This window comes from Botrytis byssoidea (assembly GCF_014898295.1).
Source record: "Botrytis byssoidea strain MUCL 94 chromosome Unknown BBYS_015, whole genome shotgun sequence".
NCBI classification, from domain to species: domain Eukaryota; kingdom Fungi; phylum Ascomycota; class Leotiomycetes; order Helotiales; family Sclerotiniaceae; genus Botrytis; species Botrytis byssoidea.
The window spans coordinates 1,035,024-1,052,815 of record NW_024065856.1 but is presented as its reverse complement, the minus strand read 5'-3'; the positions used below and the strand labels follow the sequence as shown (position 1 = coordinate 1,052,815).

The following is a 17,792-nucleotide window of genomic DNA, read 5'->3' as shown; positions in this document are numbered from 1 at the left end:
CCTCAAACTGCAATTTACATCCTCCAATTGAAACAATGTCTGCGAGAATGCTATCAAAAAAAAGAGAACGCCATAGCTAACCAAATACATCAATCTACATAGCCACGCAGCATGAGTTCTGCTTCTTTGCTTGTGCTATTTTATGTATTAGTAAAAGCCCTTGTAAATTCCCATCATAACATAGTAAACTCACTATAGAACATCTTGCTCTGTGCACTCAAGCCATCACTCTTTGCCACCAATGTATCAATCTTCTCGCCTCTCTCTAAAACACTCTCAATAGTTTTATGCAACACAATCTTCGTCTCATCCAATTCCTTTTGGATCTTCATGATGCTATCTGCCTGTTGCGGATCTTGGTATTTCACAATGTAGTCGTTCAGTTCGGGGAATGAGAGGGTTGGGCTTGAATCTGCCCATTCTGATTGAGGGTGTGCATTTAGGAACTCGTCGACGACTTTGGAGAGAAGTTGATGGGCAACGAGGGCTGGGTATTCGTGGTCGGAAATTATTATACCACAAACACCCTCGGAGCGTCCATAGGCGTGGAATGTGTTACCTGATATTGTCAAATAGAGGGTCTTGTTGTGATTTAGAGGAGTTGAAATTTACTATCTTGTTCAATGTCTTGCCTTTGGCCAGGCTTTGTTCGTTCAGCGACTGTCTTACTGAAAACCGTCATGAATTCGCCGTAACTGTACATTCATCCTATTAACCAGTCTGGTCCCATGTAAAACGATAGTAAAAATCTAACCTGTTTCTAGTAAATCGGCCATATGCGCTCAACTCTTTCACGCAGCAGAGCTCGTGTGAGGGGGTCTCCGAGTTCTTGATTATCTGATAGCGGTCAGCCTGATAACATTGTCACTGCGATATCTGCGAACGAACTCCGATATAATGCAACTTCATTTTTGCGATTTGGGGTTGATTGTAGATACGATTTAAATCTAGATAGCAAAATAAGGTGTGGGATGGGAAGGGTGTGGCTTTGCTTTGTTCTTGATGTTGAAACTCTGGGCTGTATCCTGTACAATCACATGGGGGCTACAGTATGACGACGGATTTTATTATGCCCGGTTGGCCCCACTGATTACTCCCCGCCGCGTGAATCAGCTAAAGCAGCTTTATTTATATTTCATGATATCAAAAACCAAAATTTTCATTGAACTTTACATTTTCGAGCAGTACATAAAGATTGTTTGGAAATCATGTCTCCTTTAACGCTGGACTCAGCTGAAGTGCAATGGCAAGCCCAACTTGCTGCTATGAAAAACGCCTTGGCAGAGTTGAATTTGCCTCCGAGCTCGACGAACGGGGAAACTAAATCATATGACATCGACGTTGTCTTCGACGACGACGATGAATTTACTTCCGGAAATAGCGGGGATGATGTTTGGGACTTTATTAGTGACGAGGATGATGATTTGTCCAGCAGTGATATCAACGACGATTTCCCTAGTCTTTCTGACTCCGCTGGTGCAGGCAACTATGGACCTCAATGGTTGAAGAGCAAATGTATGGAGATTGCTCAGAGGAAGCAGGGACTTTCAGGAAACGATCTCCAGGAACAAATCATGGCGATCTTAGGGTCTGATAGTGGTGAGGAAGAGCTTCAGTCCACTTTGATTGACATGATCGGCTTTGATGATATAGAATTTGCCATTGAAGTCATCTCCCACCGCAAGAATATTACCGCCGCTTCACGTTCTATTGGAACTCAAGATGACGGCATCTTTACTGGAAAGTTACAGACCAGAAAGGAACGAGAAGCAGCCTTACGACAGAGAGATTATGAGCATAAACATGCCGCACTAGGACCGTCCATTAATCGCTACGAAGAAAAATATCCCCACGTCTATAAGTCGCATCATGCTGGTAATATCCTGGATTCGAGAGGAAAGAAGTATGCTCTACCGGTGGGTAGTGAGAGAACAGAACACGAGAGATACTCGGAATATACTGTCCCGGCTGGAAAGGTTGGAACTTTAGGTGCAGGTCGAAGGCTTGTCGAGATTTCTGAGATGGATGGCCTTTGCAAGAGAACTTTCAAGGGTTACAAGTCTCTCAATCGAATGCAGAGCTTGGTCTATCCAGTAGCATACAAGACCAGCGAAAACATGTTGATTTGTGCTCCCACTGGTGCTGGTAAAACTGATGCAGCAATGCTTACGATACTTCACGCCATTGGTGAAAATGTTTCACCACATCCATCGGAGAACCCAGAATCTTCAGACTTTGTGGTCAATTTCAATGATTTCAAGATTGTCTATGTTGCCCCAATGAAAGCTTTGGCAGCCGAAATTACACAAAAGCTGGGTAGTCGTCTAGCGTGGTTGGGTATACAAGTTCGCGAGTTTACTGGTGATATGCATCTCACTAAGAAGGAAATCACCCAAACTCAAATTATCGTTACAACTCCTGAAAAATGGGACGTTGTCACTCGGAAAGGCACTGGAGATACTGAATTGGTTCAAAAGGTTCGACTTTTGATTATTGATGAAGTACATATGCTACACGATGATCGAGGTTCTGTCCTAGAATCATTAGTTGCCCGTACTGAGCGTCAAGTTGAGAGCACTCAATCTCTCATCCGTATCGTGGGACTTTCTGCTACCCTTCCGAACTACATCGATGTGGCCGATTTTCTCAAAGTCAATCGTTATGCGGGTCTATTTTATTTCGACGCTAGCTTCAGACCTGTACCTCTCGAACAGCACTTCATCGGAGTTAAAGGGAAGGCTGGAACCAGACAATCACGAGAGAATATTGATACAACTGCATTTGAAAAAGTCCGAGAGATGCTGGAACTTGATCACCAAGTCATGGTCTTTGTTCATTCGAGGAAGGACACTTTCAACACTGCTAAGATGTTGTATGAAAAGGCTATTGAGCAAGTTTGTGTAGACTTATTTGATCCCACTAATCATCCTCAATATGAAGCAGCTGTAAAGGATATGAAGAGCTCACGAGGTCGTGAACTTCGAGAGTTAGTACCAAAAGGTATTGGTATTCATCATGCAGGTATGGCTCGTTCAGACAGGAACCTGATGGAGAGATTATTTGGAAGTGGTGTTCTCAAAGTTCTTGTCTGTACAGCTACCTTGGCATGGGGTGTTAATTTGCCCGCAGCAGCAGTAGTGATCAAAGGTACACAAGTCTACAGTGCTCAAGAAGGTAAATTTATCGACCTTGGAATCTTGGACGTTCTTCAAATTTTCGGTCGTGCAGGTAGACCACAATTTCAGGATACCGGTATTGGTATGATTTGTACGACAGCAGATAAGCTTGATCACTATCTCCAGGCCGTCACATCTCAAGTCCCTATCGAGTCTCGATTCTCGAAACATCTTGTGGATAATCTCAACGCTGAAATCGGTTTGGGGACAGTCACATCGATCCCCGAAGCTGTCGCATGGCTTGGATACTCTTATTTATTTGTTCGAATGAAGAGGGATCCTTTGACTTATGGTATCGATTGGGCTGAAGCTCGCGATGACCCAAATTTGGTACAGCGTCGAAGACAACTATGCATTCAAGCAGCAAAGACACTTCAACAAAGCCAAATGATTATCTTCAATGAAACGACCGAGGAGCTCAGAAGTAAGGATGTTGGACGTATTGCAAGTCAATTTTATGTCCTCCATACCAGTATTCAGATATTTAACACCATGATGCAACCTCAATCTTCCGAAGCTGATGTTCTCACGATGATTGCTATGAGTGGAGAGTTTGATCAAATTCAATCAAGAGACAGCGAGTCAAAGGAGCTTACCAGCTTGAGAGAAGATTTCTCTCCTTGTCAGGTAAAAGGAGGAACCGATTCCTCACACGCCAAGACGAATATTCTCCTACAGTCTTACATATCTCGAGCCAAACTTGAGGACTTTGCTTTAGCCAACGATACGAACTACGTTGCTCAGCAATCAGCCAGAATTTGTCGTGCATTATTCATGATTGCTTTGAATCGTCGTTGGGGCCATCAATGTCTCGTGCTTCTCTCGCTATGCAAATCAATAGAGAAGAGAATTTGGCCATTCCAACATCCTCTTCATCAATTTGAGCTAGCCCAGCCAATTCTTAAACAGCTTGATGATAAGGAAAATCTTTCCATTGAAACTCTAAAGGAGATGGACGCAGCTGAAATTGGTGCCATGGTACACAATCCTGGTGCTGGAAGGACAATCTCAAGAATTCTTGATAACTTTCCTACACTGAGCGTGGAAGCCGAAATTGCTCCACTGAATAGAGATGTTTTGAGAATCCGTCTTTATCTCACGCCGGAGTTCAAATGGAACGATCGCCACAATGGTACATCGGAAAGTTATTGGATCTGGGTTGAGAACTCGGAGACTTCTGAAATATACCATCATGAGTTCTTCATTCTGAACAGAAAGAAGTTATACGACGACCACGAACTCAGCTTCACTATCCCACTATCGGATCCGCTCCCTACGCAGATCTATGTAAGAGCAGTTTCTGATAGATGGCTAGGCGCAGAAACGGTGTATCCAATTTCTTTCCAACATTTAATCAGACCTGACACCGAAAGTGTATACACTGATCTTTTGAATCTTCAACCCCTACCAATTATTGCCCTGAAGAATCCGGCCCTAGAAGAGATTTATGGCAAACGTTTCCAGTTTTTCAATCCTATGCAAACTCAGATCTTTCACACTTTGTATCATACACCAGCAAATGTTCTTCTTGGGTCACCAACCGGATCTGGAAAGACGATCGCTTGTGAGTTGGCTATGTGGTGGGCGTTTCGAGAGAAGCCTGGCTCTAAGGTTGTCTACATCGCTCCCATGAAAGCACTTGTTCGAGAGCGAGTTAAAGATTGGGGGGCTAGATTAACTCGACAAATGGGCTTGAAATTGGTTGAGTTGACTGGTGATAATACACCTGATACGCGAACTATTCGAGATGCGGACATAATTATTACTACTCCAGAAAAATGGGATGGTATTAGTCGTTCGTGGACTACGAGAGGTTACGTTCGACAAGTTAGCTTGGTTATTATTGATGAAATTCATTTGCTTGGTGGAGATCGTGGTCCCATTTTGGAGATTATTGTTTCTCGTATGAATTACATTGCAACTCAGACCAATAATTCAGTCAGACTTATGGGTATGTCGACTGCGTGCGCCAATGCTATGGATTTGGGAAACTGGCTTGGTGTTAAGGAAGGATTGTTTAACTTCAGGCATTCCGTTAGACCTGTTCCATTGGAAATTTTTATCGATGGTTTCCCAGAGGTTCGAGGCTTCTGTCCCCTAATGCAATCTATGAACAGACCGACTTTCTTGGCCATCAAAACGCACAGTCCAGAAAAACCAGTCATTGTTTTTGTTGCTTCTCGTAGACAAACACGTTTGACAGCTAAGGACTTGATTAACTTCTGTGGTATGGAGGATAACCCTCGTCGGTTTGTCAAGATGTCTGAGGAAGATCTCCAACTGAACCTTGCACGAGTCAAGGATGACGCTTTGAAGGAAGCCCTAAGTTTTGGTATCGGTTTGCATCATGCTGGTCTGATTGAATCTGATCGTTCATTGGCCGAAGAACTATTTGCCAACAACAAGATTCAGATCCTCGTTGCAACATCCACTCTAGCCTGGGGTGTTAATCTTCCAGCTCATTTAGTCGTTGTAAAGGGTACTCAGTTCTTCGACGCTAAGACTGAAGGATACAAAGATATGGACTTGACAGATGTACTACAAATGTTGGGTCGTGCTGGACGTCCTCAATTCGATACGTCAGGAATCGCTCGTATCTTCACGCAAGATTCAAAGAAAGCATTCTACAAACACTTCCTACATACAGGTTTCCCAGTAGAATCCTCTCTTCACAATGTCCTAGACAACCATCTTGGCGCTGAAGTATCCGCTGAAACCATTACTACCAAACAAGATGCCCTAGATTATCTCACCTGGACATTCTTCTTCCGACGTCTCCATAAAAATCCCTCATACTATGGTCTTGAAATCTCGGCCGAAGAACACAATACCATTGCTGCTCAACAAATGGCAAATGATTACATGATCTCAATGGTAGATAAGTCATTGGACGAGCTCGCCGAATCTAAATGTCTGGAAATCTACCCTAATGGCAACATCGATTCTACACCTCTCGGAAAAATCATGTCCTACTACTATCTTTCTCACAAAACCATTCGTCACCTAGTTAAACATGCTAAACCAAATGCTTCATTCCGCGATGTACTTTCTTGGATGTCTTCCGCAACCGAATATGACGAGCTCCCCGTTCGCCATAACGAAGATCTCATCAACATTGAACTTTCCAAGAACTTACCTCTCCCAGCAGATGCAGCACATTTTAATGGCCTTCCAATGTGGGATCCTCACGTTAAAGCATTTTTGTTACTTCAGGCCCACATGAGCAGGATTGATCTTCCCATATCTGATTATGTGGGTGATCAAACCAGTGTTCTCGACCAAGCTATCCGTATCATTCAAGCTTCCATCGATGTCCTTACGGAATTGGGATATCTATCAAGCGTTGTGCAAATGATCACTTTACTTCAATGTATCAAATCAGCTCGCTGGCCCGAAGACCACGCTTTGTCTATCCTCCCTGGTGTAGTTCCTGATTTCAAACCATCCAAGGACAACGACATTCCCACATCACTTCAACAATTCTCAGCCTTACCCCAAAACGTGTGTCAATCTCTCAAAAACAAACTACAACTTCCAAGTAGAAATACACAAGCTTTTGATAAGGCAGCAAATATGATACCGAACTTGAAAGTTGAAGTACAAAATGTTACGGCGTTGAAAATGGATGTTGTAATTAAGAGACTTAATGGATTGGTGGATAAGGAGGGAAAAATGTACGCGCCTCGATTCCCTAAGAGTCAGAGTGAGGGATGGTTTGTTGTGCTTTGTAGCAAAGGAAGTGATGAGGTGGCTGCTATTAAGAGATTGGGTTGGAGTGCTCCTAAGGCCAACTTGAAGGGTAAAGGTGCTCAGAATGGAAATGTTGGCAATGGAGAAGAGGGAAAGCAGAATACCAGTGTGATAGGCATAGGAGCCAAACCTCAAGCAAAAGCAACACTTAAATTTCCTGGGACAGAAGAAGGAGAGGAGGGAAATATCATGGATGGGAGAGTATTCGATGTTTGGGTTGTCAGTGATGGATATAGGGGGTTGATCTATAAGGTTGAAGGGGTAGAGGTACCAGATGTCATGAAGGTTAGGGTTGAGGATGAGGGCAAAGGGAAAGATGGAAAGGGGAAGGGAAAATGAGAAAGTGATGGTAGTCGGCGTGAGAGGATAGGAAGGGGAAGATGGAGGACGATGCAGTAAATAGATACATACATGAGTATGAATATACGAACGCGTATACTCATGTACAGAATAAAATATGAAATCATGATATACCTACTATTCAAGATTTTTTTTCAAATAAGAATCCCTCTCTATAGATGTTGAATGTGAAATCTTGATTGACGTCCATCAAGAGGTGGGCCAAATTAGACGTGAGGTTCATATTGTTTACAATAAACACCTTCTATTTCTTCCAATTTTTGGTCAGTTCCGACTTTTCGGCGGAATCTTACGTATAATGAGGATACAAAATTACAACGATTGGGTCTTACAATCAAGAAACTGGATGGAATTATTCGAACCCTTGAGGAGATAGATTAGTTACATGTGGCACAGCATGCAAGTAAGATCAACTGTTTGAAATTTGAACGAGTTGGAATATTATGACCCCTCTTCATTTGATTATTCTAAGATGTATAAAATAAAATAAAATAAAATACCTATTTATGTTTTTCGGGATTAACTATCTATTTGTTTCCAAGTTGTATGGAATAGTACCAAACTTTGAAGATTTCTCAAGTCTCTGTCCAGGTTTCCAGAAGAGAAATATGAGTACCTTTACTCCTCGTCTAATTCCTCCTGAATTAATATTCAAGGAATGGGGGTTTGCAGTCCTCACAATATTCATTCTCGTACGTACACATATACATAAAAAATCCCTAATACCACATCGCGTGCTCACAACCGCAGTACCATATTTCCCACACAATCCACACCATATACCTACACCCACTCTCCGCATTCCCGGGTCCGATCCCCTGGATCTGCACACGCATCCCCTACCTCACCTCCCTCTGGCGAGGACACCTCGCACAAGACGTGTACGCTCTACACCGCAAACACGGACCCATCGTGTGGATTGCTCCCGATGAAGTCTCCTTCGCGACACCACAGGCCTGGCACGATATCTATTCGAATCACGGGAACACCCCCGCGTTCCCGAAAAGTAGCCTTTGGAATGGGGCTAAAACCGGCAGACCAATGTCTGTGCTTAATGCGCTGGAGCCCGCAACACATCGCAGATTTCGCGGGCGATGGAGCGCGCGTTTACGGAGCGCGCGGTGGGGAGGCAGGAGGGGATAATTGTGTCGTACGTGGATGTTTTGATGATGCGCTTACGGGATCTCGTAGAGGGGAATGTGGATGTGGTTGTGGATATTGTTCGCTGGTATGGCTTCTTTACTTTTGATCTCATAGGCGATTTGGGATTCGGAGAATCATTTCGATGTTTGGAGAGCGAGGAATATCATCCCTGGGTCGCGATGATTTTTACTTCTCTGCACGCAGCGACGTATCGAGCTTCGCTGGGGTATTCTTGCGTATTTTGCGCCGGAGAGTGTGCTGAGGAAACAGAGGGAACATTGGGATCTGGCGGTGGAGAAAATAAATCGAAGACTGGAGAGAGAAATGTCGAGACCTGATATCATCTCCCTGATCAAACGCGATGAAGATGCGAAAGAAGGATTGACGATTCAGGAGTTGCAAGCGACAGCTAGCGTCATCATTGTTGCCGGAAGCGAAACGACAGTGAGTGTCCTGAGCGGCATTACAAATTATCTCGTGAACAACCCCGAGAAACTCACTCTTCTTACCTCTGAAATCCGCGAAAAATTCCGAGAAAGAAGAGGAAATATCAATTGCCACGCTGAAAGAAACCACCTATCTAAACGCAGTCTTTCAAGAAGGATTCCGCCTCTGCAATCCCACGTAAGAAACCCATTCTGCCCCTTCCATATCCCCAACCTAACAATGCACAGTCCAGTCGGTCTCCCACGTTTGGTACCTCGAGGCGGCGGCCGAGTATGCGGACACCACCTCCCAGAAAACATATTCGTCAACGTGCATCCCCAATCTATCTCTTTCTCGGCGGAATATTTCCACAAGCCGTCTGAATTTCACCCGGAGAGATGGCTCTCAGCAAACGATCCCTCGTCTCCTTTTTACAGCGACAATCGCAATGCAGTGCAAGTTTTGGGCGTGGGTCCACGCTCTTGTATTGGGAGACCTCTGGCGATGGCGGAGTTGCAACTGGTGCTTGCGAGAATGGTGTGGAGGTTTGATTTGGAGAAGGTGGATAGTGTGGCGGGGAATTTAAAATGGGAGGAGCAGAGAGTTTTCACGGTTGTAGAGCGGAAACCTTTGGAAGTAAGATTGAGAATACGCTCGGCACTACAATAGTTTCATCTATGTATTCTCTTGGAATTATTGTCCTCCTCCCACCCCCAATCAAAGTTTTCACGGTTGTAAAACGAAACCCCCCTTGAAGTGAGACCAACAACACTCTCAACATTAAGACAATTTGAGATAAATACATTATTGAAAATATATCGCTAAATTATATCTACACAAAGCATTTTGAACGGCCCTTCTGAATGAATGGTCTATCTCTGCAGTGATACTATCACCATCAGCATCTTCACACATCACTAATATTACGAAACACTACGTATTAATATCTCAGAATCTAACAGAAAAGAATTACAATATGCTATATCATAAACTAACTAACAACCATTTAGCCCATGACCGAATGATCGATCCATCTACCATCTAATCTAAGGGTGGTGATCCATCCATTTTTTCATCTATCATTCCAGCAGATGCATGCGTTCTTATAAACATACTCCGACGCCCGCAAAATAAAGTAAAGCCTTTGATCAATACCCACCCATCAACTCATCGTTTTCCCTTCAAATGATATAATTCTCAGCCCAATTCATTTAATGAGTTCCATTAACACCATTTGTCTCTGCCTCAACCTCATCTCCACTAGGTTCCTCATAACCATCTTGGTATTTGTCCCAGTTAGCCAACACATTGCCAATCTTTGGACTATTAGTCAAACGATAAACATCCTCGAAATATTCCTTGGTCAATTCGAATGGTCTAGCTGTAACGTTAGGAATGTATTTTCCAATCAATTTGCTGGGATCGATAGTTGTCTTGTTAATCTTCTTGAGCAAGAAACTTCTGAATGGTTTGACTCCACTTCTCAAGAATGTGGAGTGGAAAGGCACATCGATACCCTTGAGAGGAATGGTAGCGAAACCTCTTTGGAGATCAAGAGGCTTAGGCTTGGCTTCGGTTTGTTTAGCACATTCGCGGATGATTTCGACGAGATGTGCTTTGACGTCATCGAGACTCAAGGTTTGCATGAGCTCTTGAATGTCAATTTTTTGAGCTTTGAGGTAGTTGGTTACACCAGTGAGAGTGTCAAGAGCTCTGAGATCACCAGCGCAAACGTATTGCATATTGGCAATGTTGTAATTGACAATTTCCAACAGCCAACTGGTTTCCTCAGCGATGTTTGCAACAACATATTGAAGGGCTTCTTCGTTGAAAGTCTTGGAAATTCTGCTAGGGTTGACAGCGCACATGGAGTAGTTGGATCGACCAGAGGCATCACGTTCGACAGCGACTTGCATAGTCAAACCTCTGTAGAAGACGACAGAAACCAGACTCTCAATTGGCATGACATCTGCCAAAGCAGCAAGGGCAGAATATTCTCCGAGGGAGTGACCAGCGAAACTGCTATCACGTTGAACAAGACCCTTAGAGCGCATATCTTCGAAACTTGCCTTCTCCATCAATGTCAAGGCGGGTTGTGTGAATTGAGTGGCAGAGAGAAGACCGGTTGGTGATCTGTAGGTGTAGGATGTAGTTCGTTCATCAACTTCCTTGAACATCTTCTCGGATTTGATAGAACCATCGGCACCGACAGTTTCGAAAGTCATGGACATATAGTTTTGACGAATTGCCTTACCACGAGGACCACCAAAGTGAATAGTGAGCTCCTTGGGGTTGTTCTTGACAATGTTGGTGATTGCAAAACCTGATGTAGTGTTAGAAATGATATCGTAAAAAGTGACTTGAGTAACTTACCATAGTTGTCCATGAAATGCTTGTCGGCACGATCCCATACTTCCTTAGCGACAGGACTGCTGGCATACAACTCCATACCCATTCCTTGTTCTTGAGAACCTTGACCAGTGAAAACATAGGCTGAGACTGGTTGTTCGACTTCCGCCTCACCAAGTAGGACCTTATCTTCAGTCTCCTTGTTGCTAGCCTCAACCTTGATGATCTTACGACCGGCAACCATACCGACATGTTGTAACTTGACTTCAATATCATCGTTTGGAAGAACCATACCTGTCAGTTGAGCATGGAAACTGCGAACACGACCAACGTGGTTCTCTGCAGCCCAAGTCTCGACTAAGCTGCGAACAGCTGCACTTGAGTACATACCATGGGTGATAGTACCAGGCAGGTTTGCGTAGCTAGAAAAGACACGAGAAACGTGAATAGGGTTGTAATCACCCGAAACACGAGCATAGGTTTCGTTGGATGTTGGTGCTCTGAGAGAGAGAGGAGTCTTTCCATTGAGAGGGATAGGGTTCTCGAAGTTGATTGGTTGTTCAATTGAAGATCCATGACGCTCAAGGTAATCAATGACTGGGTTACCATGAGAAACACCAGCTTCGTACTCGACGCTTGCAACTTGGATGATCTCCTTGGTTGGAAGCTCCAACAAAACTTGACCTCTAGTCTCAACACTTGAGAAGACGGTCTTGTTCTTGAAGCGGACAAGACTCTCAAGACGGAAGGTCAAGGTTTGACCAAGCAACTCGTGATCTGGCTCATCCAAGTTGAACCACTCCTTAGATCTCAAGACAGCAACATCCTTCGAGGTAGCAAGATGGATTTGCATAGGTGTCTCAGTCTTACGCTGGAAGGTGTTCTCAAAATCGGTGTATGCACCTCTGTACAAGAATTGTGAAGTAACCTCCATTACTGGTTTGCCTTCTCTGGTAATGGTACCACACACCTCCACCATCTTACCAGAATCTTGGTTAAGAACAGCATTGATCTGGGCTGTAGTTTCAACTTCGTCACCCTTCTTCAATGGTTCGGCTCCAGGGATCATGCGGAATCCGTTAGAAAGATGCACGAGTTTGAGAAGATCACCATCAATTGTTCTAGGGAAGATGGGCTTGGTAATGGCCTTCCATCCAACAACGATAGCAAAATCCATAGGAGCAAAAACCTCCTTACCAGGTCGGTCAACGAAAGCTTCTCCAGTGTTTCCAACAGCGTGAACGAAGTCGTTAATAGCTTCACTGGTGATGGTAGCTTTACCACCATTGAAAATGCCAGTGACTGAAGCGTCGAGGTCAAGAGTCTCGCCACCGAACCAGGCTCGCCAGTAGAACTCCTTGATACGGTCATTTCTGTCATTCATGACTTCGCGAATTGGAGCATAACCAGCCTCAGGGTGGTATGTGAACTTCAATGGAAGAGATACTGGCTTGCCAACAGCAGTTGTGTCCTTGATCATGTTGACCAAGATCTCATTCTTACCAACCAATTTTACGTCAATGACTGTAACGTAGTGATTTGGTCTGGGTTGCTCCTTGGCGGTGATTACGGTCTTTGAAGGATCGTTAGGATAAGCGATCTCAACAAAAAGACCCTTGACAGGAGAGAAGATTCGTTTCATTGGGTTTGTTTGGAACTTTTGCCCTTGAACAAATACCTCTGAAGTGAAAAGAGCATGTCGCCAAGATCTCTTACGGCCTGCGAGCAATGAGAGCCAAGCCTCGAGAGATGGCAGAACAGCAGTGGGAGAGTATGACAATCGGTAAGTGGTCTTGTCAGCATCTTCCGAAATTGTGAGACCTTCAACGTCGACTTCCTCCTCAGTTTCAATGAGCTTGCCACCAAAGTATTCAAGCACTGGAATAGACGATTCATCTCCACCGTAGATATCTTGGGTCAAAGACTTGATGTGTGAGTTGTGAATACCGTCAAGAATTTCCTTGATTGGCTCATCGACAACCTTGGAGTATTTGACAGCTATTGGTCCTTGCAAGATACAAGTTCTTCCTACATCTTGACCGATGACAGCCTCAAGATCTTCAGATTGCCAGAGAGAATCTTTCTTGAAGAAGAATTCAAAATTTTCATCAAGAGATGGCACGAATGTAGTTGGCTTTTGACCTCTACGTTGGCAAAGCATAAGGAAGTGTTGAACATCTTGAGCGTTGATGAGTTGTTTCTCCGATTCTGGGTAAGCAGCTAGAATATTTTCCACGGTTGGGTAAGGATCTTCCAAATCTGCGTAAGATTGGAGCATGGATGGCTGTCCTTGAGCAGTCGTGAAACGCTCCTCAACACGGCGAATGAAGTCACCAGTGAGCTTGATGTATGATTTGTCGATCCAGCGAGACTCGTGCTTGACATACATCAAGTCTACCATTCTGCGGACAACTTCACCATATGTCATGTCCTCAAGATCAACTGTCTCCCCGGCTTTGTTTCGTCCAAACCAAACCTTTTGGAAATCATCATTCAACTTCTTGATGATGTAATCACGGTTCTTCTTCAATTCAGGTACTCGCTTGTCCTTTGGTAGACTAAAGATTTTGGCATCCATCTCAGCCCAGAATTTAACACCACGAGTAGCCAGCTTGTGAATTGGCTCACCCATTTCAGATCGAACGGTGATGATACCACCGGCAGGGCCCTTGTAGGTCTTCTCCCATGCGGCATCATCAACACCTTCGGCTTCAGTGATGGCTTTCTTGGCATTTATGCTGGTACGTGCTTCCTTGGCTGTCATTACACGACTACCAAAGAGACATCCATCGAATGGCATTGGGGGGTAGCCATAATTCTTTGACCATGCACCAGTGAAGTAAGGATAAGTATCTTCTGCGCCACCGAAACCACTACCTGCGACCAAGAGAATGTTCTCCTGTCTTCTGATACGCGAATACATTGAAAGAATTGGCTGATGGAAATCCTCAAAGGAGTGATGTCCTCCTCCACGACCTCCAGTCCACTGAAGGATCACTGGGAAAGTTGGGTTAGCCTTTGCAATATTGACGACAGCTTGAATGGCATCCATAGATCCTGGCTTGAACGAGATATGTTTTAAGCCAAGAGTTTCAATATATTCTTGTGCCACCTCGATGGAAGGTACACCAGCACCAATTGTGAGACCTTCAATTGGTACACCTTCTGCACGTAATTGCCCGAGTAGTGGAATTTGCCATTGCATAGCACGTGGGTTGATGTAGATGAGGTTGACAGAAATACCACGACCAGCTGGAATGGCATTCTCGATCTTCCTAAACGCTTCGGTCATAGTCTTGGCATTGTAGTATCCACCTCCAGCCAACTCAATTTGATAACCGGCATTCATAGTCGCAGCAACGAAATCCCAAGGAACAGTACACGGTGTCATACCAGCAACCATGAGAGGGGGAACTCCCAAGATTCGACTCATCTTTGTGTCCACAAATGTCTGACCGGTTGAGGTCTTGACCAATTTTGGACCATGCTCCTTTACCCAATCGACTGCATATTTGACGGCGTGTTCCTCATCACGATCGAAAAGCTCGGGCTTGTAACCGACCTCTGGAACGGTACCACTGACTGTGCCAGCTAAGATAACACGAACACCGGTTCCATCCTTGTTGCGGCTGGTCAAAACACCAAGACCAGATACACCACCAGGGCCGAAATCCAGGACGTGAGTTGCATTTGGGAAAACTGTAGCCTTTTCCCACTCAACAGTATCGTGGGTAATCAAACGCACCAAGGTTGGCACGATGTTGCCTTGGATATCATCCCGGATATCCTTTCCAGTATTTGTGTCGTAGACAGGAATGCCCAACGCTTTGCTATCAATCTTAACATCTTTTAGATCTTCGTTGATATGGTTTGTAGCTTCAGCAAGATATTTGCTGTGGAAAGGTGATGTGATTGGCAAGAATCTGTTTACAAATCTAACTTTGCGCTCTGTGAACGGAATTCTATTCTGGTCAAGACCAGTTGGAGCCTTGACTTTACGTAATTGAAGGTTGAGACCATACAGAGAAATGGGAGGTCCTGAAACAACCAAATTTCTAGCACTGTTAATCAGAGAGATGGCGATCTGTCTATCTTCTGGAAGATATTTGTTGGTTGCGTCGATGTGTTCCTGAACTTGAGCTTGCGATAAATCACGAATGCTCAACATAGGGGTGGGTGTTCCTTCGCCATTATCTACGGAGTCCTGGAGAATATTGGGTGCTAGAGAGGTTCTTGGGAATGTCTGCTGGCTGCGGGATCCAATCCAGAACAAGATTGTAAGAGCTGAAACTGCGACCTTGTCGAATGATTCCCATGAGTCTGCAGCAGAGGTAGCAGCAGCCAAAACAACACCTTGAGAGTGACCAGTTGTTCCACTAATCCTGTCTCTGAATTGCCCAGGAGTAAGTCCCAAAACTCTGCAGGTCACAGCATAATGACAGAGCTGTACCAAACCAATCAATGGGAAACTGACGGGTGCGGAAACCAAATAATCAAGATCTGGAGTGGACTCAGGATCATGAAGCCAGGACATAATGTCCAAACCCTTTGGATATAGTTTCTCGGCTCTGGAATCCTTTGACAGACTCTGCAGCAGTTCTGCAGATTCGGTGATTAAATCCTCCACAAAGACTGCATATGTGCTATACAGTTCCCGAAGCTCATCAAAGTATTCTTCGATATTTCCTTGTCCACCAAAAACATTGTAAATCTTGGCTTCCTCGTCGCTAGCTGCTCTGAACAATGCTGATTCGTGAGGGCGGATTGGCCTATTGCTAGCTGCACGCGCAGCATAGTAGGATTGGACTACCTTAAGTTTCTTTGCATCGATTCCAGGGAGGGTAGCAACCAAAGCGTGAGCCTCATTGCCCCTCAAGAAGCCACGTTCGAATTCGTTCAAAACGAGTTTCAAAACCTCCTCGTATGATCCTTGCGCATCGTCTTCTCCCTCATCAACTTCTTGTGCTACAAACCCCAAATATCTGGCAACAAGCTCGGCCACAGATGAAGGCTCGTCATCTTGTGCGAGTTCGTCTGTAGGCTCGGGGAGGGAAGCCAGAAAACGGTCTTTGATCTGAGAAGCTTGGAAATGTATATTTGTGGGTATCAAAAATGAATGCTCTAATGAGCCATGTGAGAGAACGAGTGGTCGCAGAGATGATGAGGATCGTGGTGTTGAGACGCCCGTCTGAGGGCCGGTGGCAGTACCGTACATGATGGCAAATGGTAAATTGTGTGTTGTATGTGTAGAAGTGGTGAGTTTGTCTTTAACTAGTTTTGCAGAAATCAATAAAAGGTACTCGGTGAGAAGGGTGTCGTCCAACACTAAGCAATGGATTATTGGATTGTACTCACAATTTTTCACAGGCCTCCAGAAACTCAATCAAGAGCAGGAGAAAAGGGATTTGGTGTGGTGTAGTGTAAAAAGTTACAGACGGTCTTTTATTCTAACAAGGATACAATCGCTCCACCAAGATGCAAAAAATGTAGGTATGAGACAGAGGGAGGGAGAGAGAGAGAGAGAATTTATTAATTGAAGATGTGAGATATGAACAGATGAACAGAAGTGTGAAGATTTTCAGCAGACGATAGCAATCTGCGTTAGGTTCTGCCTTTCTTAGATATGATTTTGGAAAAAGAAAGGTCAAGTTCACGGTTCAAGACTCCCTTCTATGCGGGCAAAGGTAGGGTAGGTAGGTAGGACTAAAATGGAAGCTTTTCTAGTAATTCTCATATAATTCTCACATTTCTACCCAAAAATCTATCCAAGCTTCGCCCTCAACGTAACGCCAAAAAATCATTCACCGGGACAGGGGAAGAGACCCAATTTAGTTAGAGATTTGTTGGGGCACCAAGCTCAAGGAGGGGGTTGAAAATGCATTCACCCACTACTTTATACTGTTATGACTGGGTAATCAAGGGACCTTGTCAAATAAAGTCGTCAGATAGTCAGCCTTGAGCGGTCTTGGTATTTGTTATCTATCTCGCATGGACGTCACTTGTCACACAACCTCGAGGAAATGAAATTTTGGGAATTGGGTTCGAGTTGACGAGAAGAGAGTGATCTGACTTGATGGACTGTATGGACTGTATGGACTGTATGGGATGGATTGTACAGAGTAGAAGGAAAGGAGAATGGAAATTGAGTTTCAAACATTTTTCACATTTCACACTTCATAATTCAATAGTTCTTCCCGCCAGTGAAGTATTGAGACAGATATGAACCACCAACTTCAAACTTTTATTATACTAGTAACCGCATGTTTAGTCCTGGAACCGAAGATCCCCTTCCAATGTGTCCTCTTTAGACCGACGAGACAGAGTACAGATATTCTGGAATTTTCTAATAGTCTCTACTCAACTGACACCCCTCTTTCTTCCTTTCGCCCCCCTGAAACTTCGTGGCACCATAGTTGATCGGGGAAAGCAAAATAAAAAGGGTCTTCTCGCCAACATGGCGAGACATGTAGATTATTCCAGAGTGAGTAATTTGTCATTTGTGGTTGGGTTAGCTACCAATAAGATACCTGAGTAGATAATAAGTAATCAGTATCATTTGTTGAGTAGGAATGTCGACCAAAGGCCTCT

The 17,792-nt window shown here is 44.3% G+C and overlaps 4 protein-coding genes across 4 annotated transcripts; 2 read left to right on the top strand and 2 right to left on the bottom strand.

Moving 5' to 3' along the window:
- Window positions 1-94: 94 nt before the first annotated feature.
- EAE97_007786 (uncharacterized protein) lies at window positions 95-909 on the bottom strand (the record flags this gene model as incomplete). The annotated part of the gene is made up of 5 exons (XM_038878300.1): window positions 95-135; window positions 194-559; window positions 613-695; window positions 755-837; window positions 889-909. The coding sequence occupies 5 exons, from the start codon at window positions 907-909 to the stop codon at window positions 95-97; spliced, it is 594 nt and encodes a 197-aa protein (XP_038731138.1).
- A 299-nt stretch (window positions 910-1,208) lies between these two features.
- EAE97_007785 (uncharacterized protein) lies at window positions 1,209-7,265 on the top strand (the record flags this gene model as incomplete). Its single annotated transcript, XM_038878299.1, has 1 exon — window positions 1,209-7,265. The coding sequence occupies one exon, from the start codon at window positions 1,209-1,211 to the stop codon at window positions 7,263-7,265; it is 6,057 nt and encodes a 2,018-aa protein (XP_038731137.1).
- Window positions 7,266-8,340: 1,075 nt separating this feature from the next.
- On the top strand, window positions 8,341-9,880 carry EAE97_007784 (uncharacterized protein; the record flags this gene model as incomplete). The annotated part of the gene is made up of 3 exons (XM_038878298.1): window positions 8,341-8,436; window positions 8,634-9,491; window positions 9,866-9,880. The coding sequence occupies 3 exons, from the start codon at window positions 8,341-8,343 to the stop codon at window positions 9,878-9,880; spliced, it is 969 nt and encodes a 322-aa protein (XP_038731136.1).
- On the bottom strand, window positions 9,810-16,903 carry EAE97_007783 (uncharacterized protein). The gene is made up of 3 exons (XM_038878297.1): window positions 16,560-16,903; window positions 11,229-16,475; window positions 9,810-11,178 (listed from the first exon to the last, which is right to left on the bottom strand). The coding sequence occupies exons 2-3, from the start codon at window positions 16,417-16,419 to the stop codon at window positions 10,067-10,069; spliced, it is 6,303 nt and encodes a 2,100-aa protein (XP_038731135.1). The 5' UTR covers window positions 16,420-16,475; window positions 16,560-16,903; the 3' UTR covers window positions 9,810-10,066.
- Window positions 16,904-17,792: the final 889 nt, after the last annotated feature.